This window comes from Electrona antarctica (assembly GCF_951216825.1).
Source record: "Electrona antarctica genome assembly, contig: scaffold_288, whole genome shotgun sequence".
NCBI lineage: Eukaryota > Metazoa > Chordata > Actinopteri > Myctophiformes > Myctophidae > Electrona > Electrona antarctica.
This window is the reverse complement of record NW_027636928.1, coordinates 81,788-100,903: the sequence shown is the minus strand read 5'-3', so window position 1 is coordinate 100,903 and position 19,116 is coordinate 81,788. Positions and strand designations below refer to the sequence as shown.

Here is a 19,116-nt window from a genome sequence, read left to right as displayed (position 1 = left end):
GATCATCATCATCATCATCATCATCCTCATCTAAGAAAGCAGAGTTATGAAGGTTTATAGTCAGACATTGACAGGCAGATATAAAAATAAACACAATAAATATGCTATACATCCTATACACCGAATGAAAGCCCTGAATGTGTACTTTTATGAGGAAAAGAGTAAACATTGATCCCATGTACAGTTTGTCATAAATTGGTTACTGGATGCACATTGCGCCCACCAGATATAACTGCAGAGAAGACATGGACCCGAACTCAAGATTCACAAAATAAGGCCTATTGCGACATATAAATACTATATACCGTATGAAACAGAAGACTCTCTGCTTTCATAAGAAAAAAACTTCTACTGTAGTAATAATAAAAATCACACCCCTGTGAAGTGAGTGGTGCAACTCTGTCCCATATTCTGTTCTCTGCTTATTCAATACAGCTCGCTATATACGGACTGAGGCAGAAAGTCATGTAAACCTTTTATTTACAGTTTGGTCTGTAAACTTCTACTGTAATAATAAAAATCACACCCCTGTGAAGTGAGCGGTGCAACTGTTCTGTACTTATTCACTACAGCTCGCTATATACGGACTGAGACAGAAAGTCATGTAAACCTTTTATTTACAGTTTGGTCTGTAAACTTCTACTGTAATAATAAAAATCACACCCCTGTGTTCTCTACAGTTGCGCGGTGCAAACTGTAAATAAAAGCTTTACATGACTTTCTGCCTCAGTTCGTATATAGCGAGCTGTAGTGAATAAGTAGAGAACAGAGTTGCACCGCTCACTTCACAGGGGTGTGATTTTTATTATTACAGTAGAAGTTTACAGACCAAACTGTAAATAAAAGGTTTACATGACTTTCTGTCTCAGTCCGTATATAGCGAGCTGTAGTGAATAAGTAGAGAAGTAGAGTTGTACCGCTCACTTCACAGGGGTGCGATTTTTTATTATTACAGTAGAATTTTTTTCCTTATGAAAGCAGAGAGTCTTCTGTTTCATACGGTATATAGTATTTATATGTCGCTATAGGCCTTATTTTGTGAATATTGAGGAGTTCACGTCCATGTCTTCTCTTAAGTTATCTGGTGGGCACAAGCTGCATTCAATAACCAATTACTGTCAAACTGTAGATGGGATCAATGTGTACTGTTTTCCCCGTAAAAGTACACATTCAGGGCTTTCATTCGGTGTATAGGATATTTATTGTGTTCATTTTTATATCTGCCTTTCAATGTCTCTGACTTTAAACCATCCATAACTCTGCTCGCTGTTCAAGATAACCACTTCCAGGCAAAAGCAGGTGTTGCAAAAAGGTCAATATCTCCAGAATGGAACATGGTAAAATCAAAATGTATTTTTTAAATTGAAGTGGACAAGTTCAGCTTTCTTTTGATGTATGCGTGTGATTCTCGCTATAAGAGAACATTTTGCTGTGGGCCCCCGAACAAAGGCCTTTGTGCAATGTTAAACGGTAGCAACATCAAAATAGGCCTGGGGAGATTCTGTAGCAATCAAAGTGTTAAAGCGTTATTTTATACTTTTAGCTATTGGAAAATAGCAGATCTACACGCTCATAGCTTGTAGGTCTGCTATTTTTGAAGAATCGTGAAAATGTGCCTGAAATCTTTGAATATATATTCTTTCAGAGCGAATGTTTTTAACTCAAAGCTTTGCTTCCGAGAGGTTCCTGGAACTACATATTTTCAGATGGGGGTCGGAGGCCAAATACATATGATTTTTGGGGGTCCTTGACATGAAGATGTTTGAGCACCACTGATACAGAAACATAGGGTTTTCCCAGAAAACTGTCATCATTTAGAAGACATTTTTGTAGAATCGTCCTCAGGTCGAAATGGGTTATTTAACCATATGATTCCCTCCCCCTCCCCCTCCTCTCCTCCTCTTCCCCCTCCTCCTCCCCCTCCTCTCCTCCCCCTCCCCTCCTCCTCCTCCTCCTCCTCCTCCCCCTCCCCTCTCCTCCTCCTCTCCCCCTCCTCCTCCTCCCCCTCCCCTCTCCTCCTACTCCTCCGCCTCCCCTCTCCTCCTCCTCTCCCCCTCCTCCTCCTCCTCTCCCTCTCCTCCTCCCCCCTCCTCCTCCCCCTCCCCCCCCCCTCCCCCCTCCTCCTCCTCCTCATCCCCCTCCCCTCTCCTCCTCTCCCCCTCCTCCCCTCCTCCTCCTCCTCTCCCCCTCCTCCCCCTCCCCTCTCCTCCTCCTCCTCCCCCTCCTCTCCCCCTCCCCCTCCCCTCCTCCCCCTCCTCTCCCCCTCCCCTCTCCTCCTCCCCCTCCTCCTCTCCCCCTCCTCCTCTCCCCCTCCCCCTCCCCCTCCTCCTCCTCCTCCTCCTCCAGGCATCTCGTACCTCCACCTGATGTTCCACACCGGCCCCTGGACCATCCGTCTGTCCAACTACCAGTGGTTTGTGCGTCAGGGCCTGATCGACACCAGCCTGACCGCCTCCGTGGTCAACCTCCTGGCCATCGCAGTGGAGAGGCACCAGACCATCTTCACCATGCAGGTACACAGACAGAGAGAGTTGTTTTTGGCAGAAACATTTAGATTTTATAGTTTGTCATAGTCTCTTGAATAGTTTTCATTTAGTTCGAGTCACATTTTAGTCACCTGGGAATGTTTTAGTGTTAGTCTAGTTTTAGTCGACTAAATATCATAAGATTGTACTCATCTAATCTAAGATTTTACTAAAACTCACAACGCGTTGTGCTGCGACGCGTTGTGAGCTTGTAGATCGGCTATTTTCAGCATGCAACTAATTGTAAAATGACTTATACTGGATCTCTTGTTCACTAGTCCCTTCCTAACATTCTAGTTTTTATTTATTGACGAAATTGTCAATATATTTAGTCTTAGTTTTAGTCGTCATACCTTAGTTTTCATTTAGTTTCCATTTCATTTTCCTCAGTGAAAACGGGTAGTCGACGTACATTTTTCGTATTAGTTTTAGTCGACGAAATCAACATTGACACAGAGGGGCAGTGTTGATTGGACACAGAGGGTCAGTGTTGATTGGACAGCAACATTTTGATTTGGTTTTTAGTCGTACCCTTTTGAGTGACATTTCATTTAGTTTTAGTCACTCATCGTTTGGTCATGCATGTGAAATGTTTTAGTTTAGTCTTACTTTTAGTTGACTAAATATCATAAGATTTTAGTTTACTTTACAGCTTAGACGCCATGCCCGAGAAACCCAGATTAGTTTTATTGGGAATAATAAAAACAAATATATATATATATATATATATATATAAAATTAGCATCTTTAGCATTTTTAGCTAACGACCGATCGCGTCCACATATAAAAACGGCAAAAATCCCTGCGTGCACGGGCGTGCACGGGCGTGCACGGGCGTGCACGGGCGTGCACGGGCGTGCACGGGCGTGCACGGGCGTGCACGGGCGTGCACGGGCGTGCACGGGCGTGCACGGGCAGTAGAATCGACCTCAGGTCTATATCTCTGCTCATAACTCCAAAATGTTCATTTTTAAGGAAATTAATAAAACCTTATATTTTTTTAAACGATGCAATACTGCCTCATCAAAGTTGGTAAATATATATAGTAAATTACTTGCACGAGAAGGAGAGAGGTGGTGGAGTTAGCTGTTTTAGCAGACAGTCTGAGGGTCCAATGGAGTTGAGCGGTTTTGTCCGATGTGGTTTTTTTTACTACTTTCCATTGGTTCAATATTTTCTAAACAACACACAGATGTAGAGGGTGTTCAATAGCACTGATTTATGGAGAACAAAAATCAAACACCTCATAACATTTTTGGAGTTATGAGGTTTCCTGCCGACAGCAACCATATGGAATAATGGAATAACAACAGGTCGTTTCGAGGAAGCAGTCTGATTGGTTGAAACAGCCTTCTAGCCGTGGTTCAAACGAGCACCACTCCACACCTAATCAAAACAAATAATTCAGCTGCTCTGTTCTCCCAGAGCGCAGCAGACTGGGTGGCTAGGCTAGCTAGTTTCTTGGGACCTTTGTGGTCGTAGTGACTACATCTGTCATTAAAAAATATATGTTTTTTCAGTGATTGTCTTAGTTTTAAGGGTAACTGTTGTATAATTGCAATATTACACTTGAGGGGGTGGTTTAATGTCAGTAATGCACTTCTGCGATGATGCAGGAACGAGCCCGCAGGGCGAGTTCCTAAAGCAATGCAGGCGTGCATTCATGACGTTAAACCACCCCCTCTCGTTCCTGCAGCATCGCAGAAGTGCATTCATGACGTTAAACCACCCCCTCTCGTTCCTAAAGCAATGCAGAAGTGCATTCATGACGTTAAACCACCCCCTCTCGTTCCTAAAGCAATGCAGAAGTGCATTCATGACGTTAAACCACCCCCTCTCGTTCCTGCAGCATCGCAGAAGTGCATTCATGACGTTAAACCACCCCCTCTCGTTCCTAAAGCAATGCAGAAGTGCATTCATGACGTTAAACCACCCCCTCTCGTTCCTGCAGCATCGCAGAAGTGCATTCATGACGTTAAACCACCCCCTCTCGTTCCTAAAGCAATGCAGAAGTGCATTCATGACGTTAAACCACCCCCTCTCGTTCCTGCAGCATCGCAGAAGTGCATTCATGACGTTAAACCACCCCCTCTCGTTCCTGCAGCATCGCAGAAGTGCATTCATGACGTTAAACCACCCCCTCTCGTTCCTGCAGCATCGCAGAAGTGCATTCATGACGTTAAACCACCCCCTCTCGTTCCTAAAGCAATGCAGAAGTGCATTCATGACGTTAAACCACCCCCTCTCGTTCCTGCAGCATCGCAGAAGTGCATTCATGACGTTAAACCACCCCCTCTCGTTCCTGCAGCATCGCAGAAGTGCATTCATGACGTTAAACCACCCCCTCTCGTTCCTAAAGCAATGCAGAAGTGCATTCATGACGTTAAACCACCCCCTCTCGTTCCTGCAGCATCGCAGAAGTGCATTCATGACGTTAAACCACCCCCTCTCGTTCCTGCAGCATCGCAGAAGTGCATTCATGACGTTAAACCACCCCCTCTCGTTCCTGCAGCATCGCAGAAGTGCATTCATGACGTTAAACCACCCCCTCTCGTTCCTAAAGCAATGCAGAAGTGCATTCATGACGTTAAACCACCCCCTCTCGTTCCTGCAGCATCGCAGAAGTGCATTCATGACGTTAAACCACCCCCTCTCGTTCCTAAAGCAATGCAGAAGTGCATTCATGACGTTAAACCACCCCCTCTCGTTCCTAAAGCAATGCAGAAGTGCATTCATGACGTTAAACCACCCCCTCTCGTTCCTAAAGCAATGCAGAAGTGCATTCATGACGTTAAACCACCCCCTCTCGTTCCTAAAGCAATGCAGAAGTGCATTCATGACGTTAAACCACCCCCTCTCGTTCCTGCAGCATCGCAGAAGTGCATTCATGACGTTAAACCACCCCCTCTCGTTCCTGCAGCATCGCAGAAGTGCATTCATGACGTTAAACCACCCCCTCTCGTTCCTAAAGCAATGCAGAAGTGCATTCATGACGTTAAACCACCCCCTCTCGTTCCTGCAGCATCGCAGACGTGCATTCATGACGTTAAACCACCCCCTCTCGTTCCTGCAGCATCGCAGAAGTGCATTCATGACGTTAAACCACCCCCTCTCGTTCCTGCAGCATCGCAGGCGTGCATTCATGACGTTAAACCACCCCCTCTCGTTCCTAAAGCAATGCAGAAGTGCATTCATGACGTTAAACCACCCCCTCCAGTGTAATATTGCTTAATTCATCCGTCCGTCTGTCTGTCCATCCCCGCAGCTCCACAGCAAGATGACGAACCGTCGCGTGGTGCTCCTCATCCTGGGCATCTGGGGCGTGGCCATCATCATGGGGCTGGTGCCCACCATGGGCTGGCACTGCATGTGTGACCTGTCGGAGTGCTCCACCATGGCGCCGCTCTACAGCCGCAGCTACCTGGTGTTCTGGGGCCTGCTCAACCTGCTCACCTTCACCGTCATGATGGCCGTCTACACGCGCATCTTCCTCTACGTGCGCCACAAGAGCCAGAGGATGTCGCAGCACACCACACAGGTGGTGCACAAGGAGACGGTGGTCAACCTGATGAAGACGGTCTCCATGATCCTGGGTGAGAGAGGGGGGGGGGGGGGGGGGGTGGGGGGAGAGACACGCACACGCTAGGGCATTCACTAAAAAATCGATTTATCGATTTATCGATTTCATTAACACAAGTCGATTCAGATTAGGAGGAGTCGAAAGTAAAAAAAAAAAAAAAAGAAAGTTTATCCCATATCATATTTTTTGCTCTTTGTGCGTGCGTACAGAATTCAAACTGTAGCATTGATTATTGTCACGGACAGAAGTCAATCCTTGGTTTATGTTGTGTTTGAACAATAATAGCAATTCAAAACAGAACCTCCAGTCGCTGTCATAAGAACGGGAGGTGCGCTCATGAACACGGCAGCAGAGCCTATTTGTGCACGGCTGCACGCGCACCTGCAGCCCATCAAGTATAAGTTATGCTTCATCCCGTGATGGTGTCGCGCACGCAGACCTCTACGCTCACAAGTCACAACAGTCGCATCTGCGATGCGATGTGAGCTTGTATATCAGCTGTTCTCTGTGCGCAACACTGTTGGGAATTGATTACATGAAACAGTCACCCGTGCGCCCAGTCCCAATGTTTGTAAACAAATAATTGGTCTATTACAATTTACAATTTACAATTTAGGCATTTAGCAGACGCTCTTAATCCAGAGCGACTTACATTAAGCAATAACAAAAGCATGGCATACATCACATATATACAAAGTAGTTATCATGAATCATGCGTAGACTAAGAATGTAACAGTGGAGTATCTATGTAAACTATACATACTATACTATATAATATATTATACATGTGTACTATAAAGTGCTATGACTACATAAAGTGCAATTCTAGAGCTGTCTACGTAACAAGCTATAAGTCTGTTTAAAATACTATCTAAGTCTACATAATGTGCTATCTAAGTCTACATAATGTGCTATCTAAGGGGCTAGGCTAGGGCAAGTGCTACGGGCCATGGTGGAGTCTGAAGAGGTGGGTTTTCAGACTATTAGTTTGCATTGCATTCAGAAGTTCAGAACGCGCCCTTAATTAAAAACCAACTGCAGCTGTGTATGTGGCTCTCAGCGCGCGGTGTCCCACTATTGACTGGCTGAATTTGAAGTTTGAACTGCGCTGCGTCAGAGAAGTAACAGATAGAAGCGCGCAAACTTTATCCCCAAACGATATCCCCCTCACCTCCATGCTGGAAATAAAACGTCTGGCTTTCCGAGGCTACATCCGTGCTGACGCAATGACTCCTGTTTCTGGTTTAGCTTTACGTGCGGGGCACATCATATGAACCTCTCCATCTCCGGTCAGTGCGGTGCGGGTTGTTGTTTATTTGCATGGCTCAGAAAATAAGTAACAAACTAACATGAGAACGTTATCGAGTTGGAGGGGAAGGAGGAGGAGAAGGTTCACGTGGAAGGTAATGCAGATTGTATTCTGATGATGTGCCAAACTGCTGCTGGCTGCTGTGATGATAATATATAGACCTATGTCTTCTATATTGTGTTCTGAAGGTCGGGCTGACTGCCACTAGTGTTAATGTTATATTTTGTATTGTGTACTTCTCGGGCCGCTGTGCTGCTCTGTGCTGCTGCGCTGCTGCTGCTGGCGCTGTGTGCCAATGATGCCCCCTCTCCTGTTGTGTTCTCTTTTCTGGTCTGTGTACCAGTGTGCGACGCACACACTGTTTAGTATTTACTATTATAGTTTTATGTTTTGATAATCAGCGCTTTGCCATATAGATGATACATACACTGTGCCATATTGGAGAGGCCACTGTGTGCGCAGTGCTTTGTTTGACAGGCTCCGTATTGCGCGCACCTCCACCCGCCTCTGTTGAGCGCGCGCACCAACCCCCCCCCCCCCCCCCCCCCCCTCATACAAAAGATAAATCGACTCAACTTCGACTTTACTGTCTGACAAGTCGACTTGGAAAAATCTCAAGTCGTTAATGCCCTAGCACACGCACGCACGCACGCACGCACGCACGCACACACGCACACACGCACGCACACACACACAAACACACACACACACACACACCACGCAGGTGGTGCACAAGGAGACGGTGGTCAACCTGATGAAGACGGTCTCCATGATCCTGGGTGAGAGAGGGGGGGGGGGGGGGGACGCACACTCACTCACTTAGTCAGGGGATATTAATGAATAAAATCTGGGGATACATTTCTTACCACAAATTTTCTTCACCAATGTGTTTGTATACTAGGCTGTCCCAATATATATATATATTGAATAGAAACCAATGTGGGATATGTTAGTAGACACCTTTACAAACACATTGGTGACTATAGATATGTTAGTAGACACCTTTACAAACACATTGGTGACTATAGATATGTTAGTAGACACCTTTACAAACACATTGGTGACTATAGATATGTTAGTAGACACCTTTACAAACACATTGGTGACTATAGATATGTTAGTAGACACCTTTACAAACACATTGGTGACTATAGATATGTTAGTAGACACCTTTACACACACATTGGTGACTATAGATATGTTAGTAGACACCTTTACACACACATTGGTGACTATAGATATGTTAGTAGACACCTTTACAAACACATTGGTGACTATAGATATGTTAGTAGACACCTTTACACACACATTGGTGACTATAGATATGTTAGTAGACACCTTTACAAACACATTGGTGACTATAGATATGTTAGTAGACACCTTTACACACACATTGGTGACTATAGATATGTTAGTAGACACCTTTACACACACATTGGTGACTATAGATATGTTAGTAGACACCTTTACACACACATTGGTGACTATATGTTAGTAGACACCTTTACACACACATTGGTGACTATAGATATGTTAGTAGACATCTTTATAAACACATTGGTGACTATAGATATGTTAGTAGACACCTTTACACACACATTGGTGACTATAGATATGTTAGTAGACACCTTTATAAACACATTGGTGACTATAGATATGTTAGTAGACACCTTTACAAACACATTGGTGACTATAGATATGTTAGTAGACACCTTTACACACACATTGGTGACTATAGATATGTTAGTAGACACCTTTATAAACACATTGGTGACTATAGATATGTTAGTAGACACCTTTACAAACACATTGGTGACTATAGATATGTTAGTAGACACCTTTACACACACATTGGTGACTATAGATATGTTAGTAGACACCTTTACAAACACATTGGTGACTATAGATATGTTAGTAGACACCTTTACACACACATTGGTGACTATAGATATGTTAGTAGACACCTTTACACACACATTGGTGACTATAGATATGTTAGTAGACACCTTTACACACACATTGGTGACTATAGATATGTTAGTAGACATCTTTATAAACACATTGGTGACTATAGATATGTTAGTAGACACCTTTACAAACACATTGGTGACTATAGATATGTTAGTAGACACCTTTACACACACATTGGTGACTATAGATATGTTAGTAGACACCTTTACACACACATTGGTGACTATAGATATGTTAGTAGACACCTTTATAAACACATTGGTGACTATAGATATGTTAGTAGACACCTTTACAAACACATTGGTGACTATAGATATGTTAGTAGACACCTTTACAAACACATTGGTGACTATAGATATGTTAGTAGACACCTTTATAAACACATTGTTGACTATAGATATGTTAGTAGACACCTTTACAAACACATTGGTGACTATAGATATGTTAGTAGACACCTTTACAAACACATTGGTGACTATAGATATGTTAGTAGACACCTTTACACACACATTGGTGACTATAGATATGTTAGTAGACACCTTTACAAACACATTGGTGACTATAGATATGTTAGTAGTAGGGCTGACCTCGATGAGTCGAATAGTCGACTAATCGATCGGAACGGGTCTCAGTCGACTGACAACCTCTCAGTCGATGTTCACAAAAAAACAAAAAAAAACAAAAAAAAAACAGTCGGGACGATTTTTTTCTTTTGGGCCGGGTGGAAAACCCCTCCGTTATAATGGTATGCTCCCAGTCCCCGCACCGCAGCATCGGGGAACACTGGCAGCCAGAGTAAAGGCTGGGAGGGACCAAGCCGAGGGAGGCTACTGTACTGTAGCCTACATGTTGTTTATGCTCCGGAGTCCAGACCCATGCAGTTTAATAATATACAGTCACAACAGAATGCACACTGCTGTCTCGTGTCTCATCACAATCCCAATGCGCCACCCGTGAAGTCGGGGGGAAAATAAAAAACAGGCTGCTAGTGTTAGTGTAGGGTCGGGGATCGTTAGCTTAGCGCGTAGCTACTGATTCAACCCACTGATTGAACTTCATCTCCGCCTGTAATCTAGGTTATTTTTTTATTGACAACGTGAACGAACCCCGACACCAGCGCTGCAAAAATAGACAGATCTACAAGCTCTCAACGCGTAGCGAACGGCGCTGCAAAAACAGGCAGGACGCGATGCCTTGAGAGCTTGTGGATCAGCCTCCCCGACGGTGCGGGGAGGCAAGAGTTCTCCGGGGAGGAGGAGAAGTTACCAGGGCAGGCTACATGTTGCTGCGGCTAACAACACTGTCACCAGCCAGTGGTTGTGATGTTAGCTCTTGGCTTGCAGCTGCTTGTCCGTTCCAACTTCACTTCATCTCCACCTGTAACTTATTTTTTATTTTGTTACCCTGGCAGCGCAGCTGCGCTGCAAAAATAGACGGATCTACAAGCTCTCAACGCGTAGCGAACGGCGCTGCAAAAACAGGCAGGACGCGGCGCCTTGAGAGCTTATCGCCCAACCTTAATGCAAATGTGTTGTTTTTTTTGGGGGGGGGGGTGCAGGGGGGTGTTCAGTCGACTATCAGTCGACTAACAGCAAATGTATTCATATTAATTTCGACTATACAAATCCTTAGTCGGGGACAGCCCTAGTTAGTAGACACCTTTACACACACATTGGTGACTATAGATATGTTAGTAGACACCTTTACAAACACATTGGTGACTATAGATATGTTAGTAGACACCTTTACAAACACATTGGTGACTATAGATATGTTAGTAGACACCTTTACACACACATTGGTGACTATAGATATGTTAGTAGACACCTTTACAAACACATTGGTGACTATAGATATGTTAGTAGACACCTTTACAAACACATTGGTGACTGATATGTTAGTAGACACCTTTACACACACATTGGTGACTATAGATATGTTAGTAGACACCTTTACACACACATTGGTGACTATAGATATGTTAGTAGACACCTTTACACACACATTGGTGACTATAGATATGTTAGTAGACACCTTTACAAACACATTGGTGACTATAGATATGTTAGTAGACACCTTTACACACACATTGGTGACTATAGCTATGTTAGTAGACACCTTTACACACACATTGGTGACTATAGATATGTTAGTAGACACCTTTACACACACATTGGTGACTATAGATATGTTAGTAGACACCTTTACACACACATTGGTGACTATAGATATGTTAGTAGACACCTTTACACACACATTGGTGACTATAGATATGTTAGTAGACACCTTTACACACACATTGGTGACTATAGATATGTTAGTAGACACCTTTACAAACACATTGGTGACTATAGATATGTTAGTAGACACCTTTACACACACATTGGTGACTATAGATATGTTAGTAGACACCTTTACAACACATTGGTGACTATATATATGTTAGTAGACACCTTTACACACACATTGGTGACTATAGATATGTTAGTAGACACCTTTACACACACATTGGTGACTATAGATATGTTAGTAGACACCTTTACACACACATTGGTGACTATAGATATGTTAGTAGACACCTTTACAAACACATTGGTGACTATAGATATGTTAGTAGACACCTTTACAAACACATTGGTGACTATAGATATGTTAGTAGACACCTTTACAAACACATTGGTGACTATAGATATGTTAGTAGACACCTTTACAAACACATTGGTGACTATAGATATGTTAGTAGACACCTTTACAAACACATTGGTGACTATAGATATGTTAGTAGACACCTTTACAAACACATTGGTGACTATAGATATGTTAGTAGACACCTTCACAAACACATTGGTGACTATAGATATGTTAGTAGACACCTTTACAAACACATTGGTGACTATAGATATGTTAGTAGACACCTTTACACACACATTGGTGACTATAGATATGTTAGTAGACACCTTTACAAACACATTGGTGACTATAGATATGTTAGTAGACACCTTTACACACACATTGGTGACTATAGATATGTTAGTAGACACCTTTACAAACACATTGGTGACTATAGATATGTTAGTAGACACCTTTACAAACACATTGGTGACTATAGATATGTTAGTAGACACCTTTACAAACACATTGGTGACTATAGATATGTTAGTAGACACCTTTACACACACAATGGTGACTATAGATATGTTAGTAGACACCTTTACACACACATTGGTGACTATAGATATGTTAGTAGACACCTTTACACACACATTGGTGACTATAGATATGTTAGTAGACACCTTTACAAACACATTGGTGACTATAGATATGTTATGTTAGTAGACACATTTACACACACATTGGTGACTATATATATGTTAGTAGACACCTTTACACACACATTGGTGACTATAGATATGTTAGTAGACACCTTTACACACACATTGGTGACTATAGATGTTAGTAGACACCTTTACAAACACAATGGTGACTATAGATATGTTAGTAGACACCTTTACACACACATTGGTGACTATAGATATGTTAGTAGACACCTTTACACACACATTGGTGACTATAGATATGTTAGTAGACACCTTTACACACACATTGGTGACTATAGATATGTTAGTAGACACCTTTACAAACACATTGGTGACTATAGATATGTTAGTAGACACCTTTACACACACATTGGTGACTATAGATATGTTAGTAGACACCTTTACACACACATTGGTGACTATAGATATGTTAGTAGACACCTTTACAACACATTGGTGACTATAGATATGTTAGTAGACACCTTTACAACACATTGGTGACTATAGATATGTTAGTAGACACCTTTACAAACACATTGGTGACTATAGATATGTTAGTAGACACCTTTACAAACACATTGGTGACTATAGATATGTTAGTAGACACCTTTACAAACACATTGGTGACTATAGATATGTTAGTAGACACCTTTACACACACATTGGTGACTATAGATATGTTAGTAGACACCTTTACACACACATTGGTGACTATAGATATGTTAGTAGACACCTTTACAAACACATTGGTGACTATAGATATGTTAGTAGACACCTTTACAAACACATTGGTGACTATAGATATGTTAGTAGACACCTTTACAAACACATTGGTGACTATAGATATGTTAGTAGACACCTTTACAAACACATTGGTGACTATAGATATGTTAGTAGACACCTTTACAACACATTGGTGACTATAGATATGTTAGTAGACACCTTTACACACACATTGGTGACTATAGATATGTTAGTAGACACCTTTACACACACATTGGTGACTATAGATATGTTAGTAGACACCTTTACACACACATTGGTGACTATAGATATGTTAGTAGACACCTTTACACACACATTGGTGACTATAGATATGTTAGTAGACACCTTTACAAACACATTGGTGACTATAGATATGTTATGTTAGTAGACACATTTACACACACATTGGTGACTATATATATGTTAGTAGACACCTTTACACACACATTGGTGACTATAGATATGTTAGTAGACACCTTTACACACACATTGGTGACTATAGATGTTAGTAGACACCTTTACAAACACATTGGTGACTATAGATATGTTAGTAGACACCTTTATAAACACATTGGTGACTATAGATATGTTAGTAGACACCTTTACACACACATTGGTGACTATAGATATGTTAGTAGACACCTTTACAAACACATTGGTGACTATAGATATGTTAGTAGACACCTTTACAAACACATTGGTGACTATAGATATGTTAGTAGACACCTTTACAAACACATTGGTGACTATAGATATGTTAGTAGACACCTTTACACACACATTGGTGACTATAGATATGTTAGTAGACACCTTTACAAACACATTGGTGACTATAGATATGTTAGTAGACACCTTTACAAACACATTGGTGACTATAGATATGTTAGTAGACACCTTTACACACACATTGGTGACTATAGATATGTTAGTAGACACCTTTACAAACACATTGGTGACTATAGATATGTTAGTAGACACCTTTACAAACACATTGGTGACTATAGATATGTTAGTAGACACCTTTACACACACACATTGGTGACTATAGATATGTTAGTAGACACCTTTACAAACACATTGGTGACTATAGATATGTTAGTAGACACCTTTACAAACACATTGGTGACTATAGATATGTTAGTAGACACCTTTACAAACACATTGGTGACTATAGAAGTTAGTAGACACCTTTACACACACATTGGTGACTATAGATATGTTAGTAGACACCTTTACAAACACATTGGTGACTATAGATATGTTAGTAGACACCTTTACAAACACATTGGTGACTATAGAAGTTAGTAGACACCTTTACACACACATTGGTGACTATAGATATGTTAGTAGACACCTTTACAAACACATTGGTGACTATAGATATGTTAGTAGACACCTTTACAAACACATTGGTGACTATAGAAGTTAGTAGACACCTTTACACACACATTGGTGACTATAGATATGTTAGTAGACACCTTTACACACACATTGGTGACTATAGATATGTTATGTTAGTAGACACCTTTACAAACACATTGGTGACTATAGATATGTTAGTAGACACCTTTACAAACACATTGGTGACTATAGATATGTTAGTAGACACCTTTACAAACACATTGGTGACTATAGATATGTTAGTAGACACCTTTACACACACATTGGTGACTATAGATATGTTAGTAGACACCTTTACACACACATTGGTGACTATAGATATGTTACTAGACACCTTTACACACACATTGGTGACTATAGATATGTTAGTAGACACCTTTACACACACATTGGTGACTATAGATGTTAGTAGACACCTTTACACACAAATTGGTGACTATAGATATGTTACTAGACACCTTTACACACACATTGGTGACTATAGATATGTTAGTAGACACCTTTACAAACACATTGGTGACTATAGATATGTTAGTAGACACCTTTACACACACATTGGTGACTATAGATATGTTAGTAGACACCTTTACACACACATTGGTGACTATAGATATGTTAGTAGACACCTTTACACACACATTGGTGACTATAGATATGTTAGTAGACACCTTTACACACACATTGGTGACTATAGATATGTTAGTAGACACCTTTACAAACACATTGGTGACTATATGTTAGTAGACACCTTTACACACACATTGGTGACTATAGATATGTTAGTAGACACCTTTACAAACACATTGGTGACTATAGATATGTTAGTAGACACCTTTACAAACACATTGGTGACTATAGATATGTTAGTAGACACCTTTACACACACATTGGTGACTATAGATATGTTAGTAGACACCTTTACACACACATTGGTGACTATAGATATGTTAGTAGACACCTTTACACACACATTGGTGACTATAGATATGTTAGTAGACACCTTTATAAACACATTGGTGACTATAGATATGTTAGTAGACACCTTTACAAACACATTGGTGACTATAGATATGTTAGTAGACACCTTTACACACACATTGGTGACTATAGATATGTTAGTAGACACCTTTACACACACATTGGTGACTATAGATATGTTAGTAGACACCTTTACAAACACATTGGTGACTATAGATATGTTAGTAGACACCTTTACAAACACATTGGTGACTATAGATATGTTAGTAGACACCTTTACACACACATTGGTGACTATAGATATGTTAGTAGACACCTTTACACACACATTGGTGACTATAGATATGTTAGTAGACACCTTTACAAACACATTGGTGACTATAGATATGTTAGTAGACACCTTTACACACACATTGGTGACTATAGATATGTTAGTAGACACCTTTACACACACATTGGTGACTATAGATATGTTAGTAGACACCTTTACAAACACATTGGTGACTATAGATATGTTAGTAGACACCTTTACAAACACATTGGTGACTATAGATATGTTAGTAGACACCTTTACAAACACATTGGTGACTATAGATATGTTAGTAGACACCTTTACAAACACATTGGTGACTATAGATATGTTAGTAGACACCTTTACAAACACATTGGTGACTATAGATATGTTAGTAGACACCTTTACACACACATTGGTGAAGAAAATTCTTGATAAGAAATTTGTTCCCAGATTTGACATTATTCTGATACTATTCTCTGACTCACACACACACCCCACTCACCCATTATTCTGATACTATTCTCTGACTCACACACACACCCCACTCACCCATTATTCTGATACTATTCCTAGCCTACATGAGGCAGGAAGCAAACTGCATTCACAGGCATTTCTGACATGCCTCACACCGGGGCAACGTAAACACCAGGAACAAGTTCAAGTGCACAAGATCTACAGCAGAGACTTAGTCAAAGCCTTACAAGCCTACACGCGCACGTACGCACGCACGCACGCACGCACGCACGCACGCACGCACGCACGCGCGCAGCAGTTGTGCAGGCTCCTCTCTCTTAGCTTGTCTAAACTTGCTAAGCCAGACTCCCACCCTGCTCTCTCTCTCTCTCTCTCTCACCCCCCCCCTTCCCCCGTTTCCATTCTTCCCTGTCGATTGGACCACCCTTCCCTCACTTCTCTCTTCCCCAACATGCCAAAACTCCCACTGCCCCCCCACCGCCCTCCCCACCCCTTCGCTTCGCCCGGTGCATTTTTGTACTTTTGATTAAATTCCTCAAGTTAGGAAATATTATACCTCTCCCTCCTCCTCCTCCCTCTCTCTCTCTCTCTCTCTCTCTCTCTCTCTCTCTCTCTCTCTCTCTCTCTCTCTCTCTCTCTCTCTCTCTCTCTCTCTCTGGCGTGTGCAGCGGGTGAGGTAAACACAGAGCGTGTCCAGACAGATAGCGCATAGCGTTAGCGCTACTACCGCCACGATGATGACACAACCCAAACATTCCTGTGTCGCCTCTATAGTGTCTCTCTCTCTCTCTCTCTCTCTCTCTATCTCTCTCTCTCTCTCTCGTTTCTGTCAGTGGTTCTCAAAGTTTTTCATGTCAAGGACCCCCAAAAACTATATGTATTTGGCCGCCGACCCCCATCTGAAAATATGTTGTTCCAGGGAGCAAAGATTTGAGTTAAAAAAAAATAATAGCAGATCTACAAACTCGTAGTGTGGCACCGAGTGCCATGCTACGAGCTTGTAGATCTGCTATTTTTTCAATAGCTAAAGTATAACATGATGCTTAAAACACCAAAAGGGGTTCCCGCCCAGAATGGGTTTTAAACCCCCAGTTATACCCGGTTGAGCAACGTCGTGTACCATGCACTGAAAATAGCCGATCTACAAGCTCACAACGCAACGCGTTGTGAGCTTGTAGATTGGCTATTTTCAGAGCGCAACAAACACCCGAGCGCAGCCAAACATTTTAGTCTAGTTTTTATTTGTCGACAAAATATTTGACTCTTAGTTTTAGTCACTGTAGCTCAGTTTCATCTCAGTCACTGTAGCTCAGTTTCATCTCAGTCACTGTAGCTCAGTTTCATCTCAGTCACTGTAGCTCAGTTTCATCTCAGTCACTGTAGCTCAGTTTCATCTCAGTCACTGTAGCTCAGTTTCATCTCAGTCACTGTAGCTCAGTTTCATCTCAGTCACTGTAGCTCAGTTTCATCTCAGTCACTGTAGCTCAGTTTCATCTCAGTCACTGTAGCTCAGTTTCATCTCAGTCACTGTAGCTCAGTTTCAGCTTCAGTGAAAAAAGGTAGTCGCCAAACATTCACACGTCATGTGTTTCACGGGCTGTGCATATAATTTGCACAAACAAGGACACACACGTGTGTGTGTGCGTGCGTGCGTGCGTGCGTGCGTGCGTGTGTGTGTGGGAACAGGGTTAGCCTGTAAGATCAGATTTCATCAGTCAGTGTGAAACTCCCATTACACACACACACACGCACACACACACACACACACTGACACGGCGTGTGTGTGTGTGTGTGTGTGTGTACTGTACATGTCCAGTATGCAGTGGAACAGAGGAATTTACAGTGGTCATTTCCTCTCCTCTCCTCTCCTCTCCTCTCCTCTCCTCTCCTTTGAGATTTGAGTTTAAAACGTTGCTAAAATAGCACACCTACAAGCTCGTAGCGCGGCACTCGGTACCGCGCTATGAGCTTGTAGATCTGCTTTTTTTTATCGTGAAAATCTAACATTTTTAACTCAAATCTTTGCTTCTGGGGGGGGGGGGGGGGGTTGTTGTCTCTGGAACAGATGGGGGTCCGCGGCCAAATACAGATCATTTTTGCGGTCCTTGAACATGAAATATTGAGAACCACTGACATAGAAACACAAGGTTTTTCAGAAAACTGGAGGATTTAGAAAACATTTTTTTAATTTCAGGCCAAAATGGGTTAAAGGGCACATTGCTGTCCAGAGGGCAAGGGCAGGTGGTAGGGGAGTCACAGGGCAGGTGGTAGGGGGTGGTAGGGGAGTCAAGGGCAGGTGGTAGGGGAGTCACAGGGCAGGTGGTAGGGGAGTCACAGGGCAGGTGGTAGGGGAGTCACAGGGCAGGTGGTAGGGGAGTCACAGGGCAGGTGGTAGGGGAGTCACAGGGCAGGTGGTAGGGGAGTCACAGGGCAGGTGGTAGGGGAGTCACAGGGCAGGTGGTAGGGGAGTCAAGGGCAGGTGGTAGGGGAGTCACAGGGCA

The 19,116-nt window shown here is 42.3% G+C and overlaps 1 protein-coding gene across 1 annotated transcript in view; it reads left to right on the top strand.

Moving 5' to 3' along the window:
* The window catches only part of LOC306919631 (lysophosphatidic acid receptor 2-like), a 115,644-nt gene that overhangs the window by 76,717 nt on the left and 19,811 nt on the right, over nucleotides 1-19,116 (top strand). Inside the window, exons 4-5 of the mRNA XM_079532390.1 lie at nucleotides 2,347-2,513; nucleotides 5,791-6,118. Of these exons, the coding sequence (XP_079388516.1) occupies nucleotides 2,347-2,513; nucleotides 5,791-6,118 (495 nt within the window). The remainder of the gene's footprint in view (nucleotides 1-2,346; nucleotides 2,514-5,790; nucleotides 6,119-19,116) is intronic.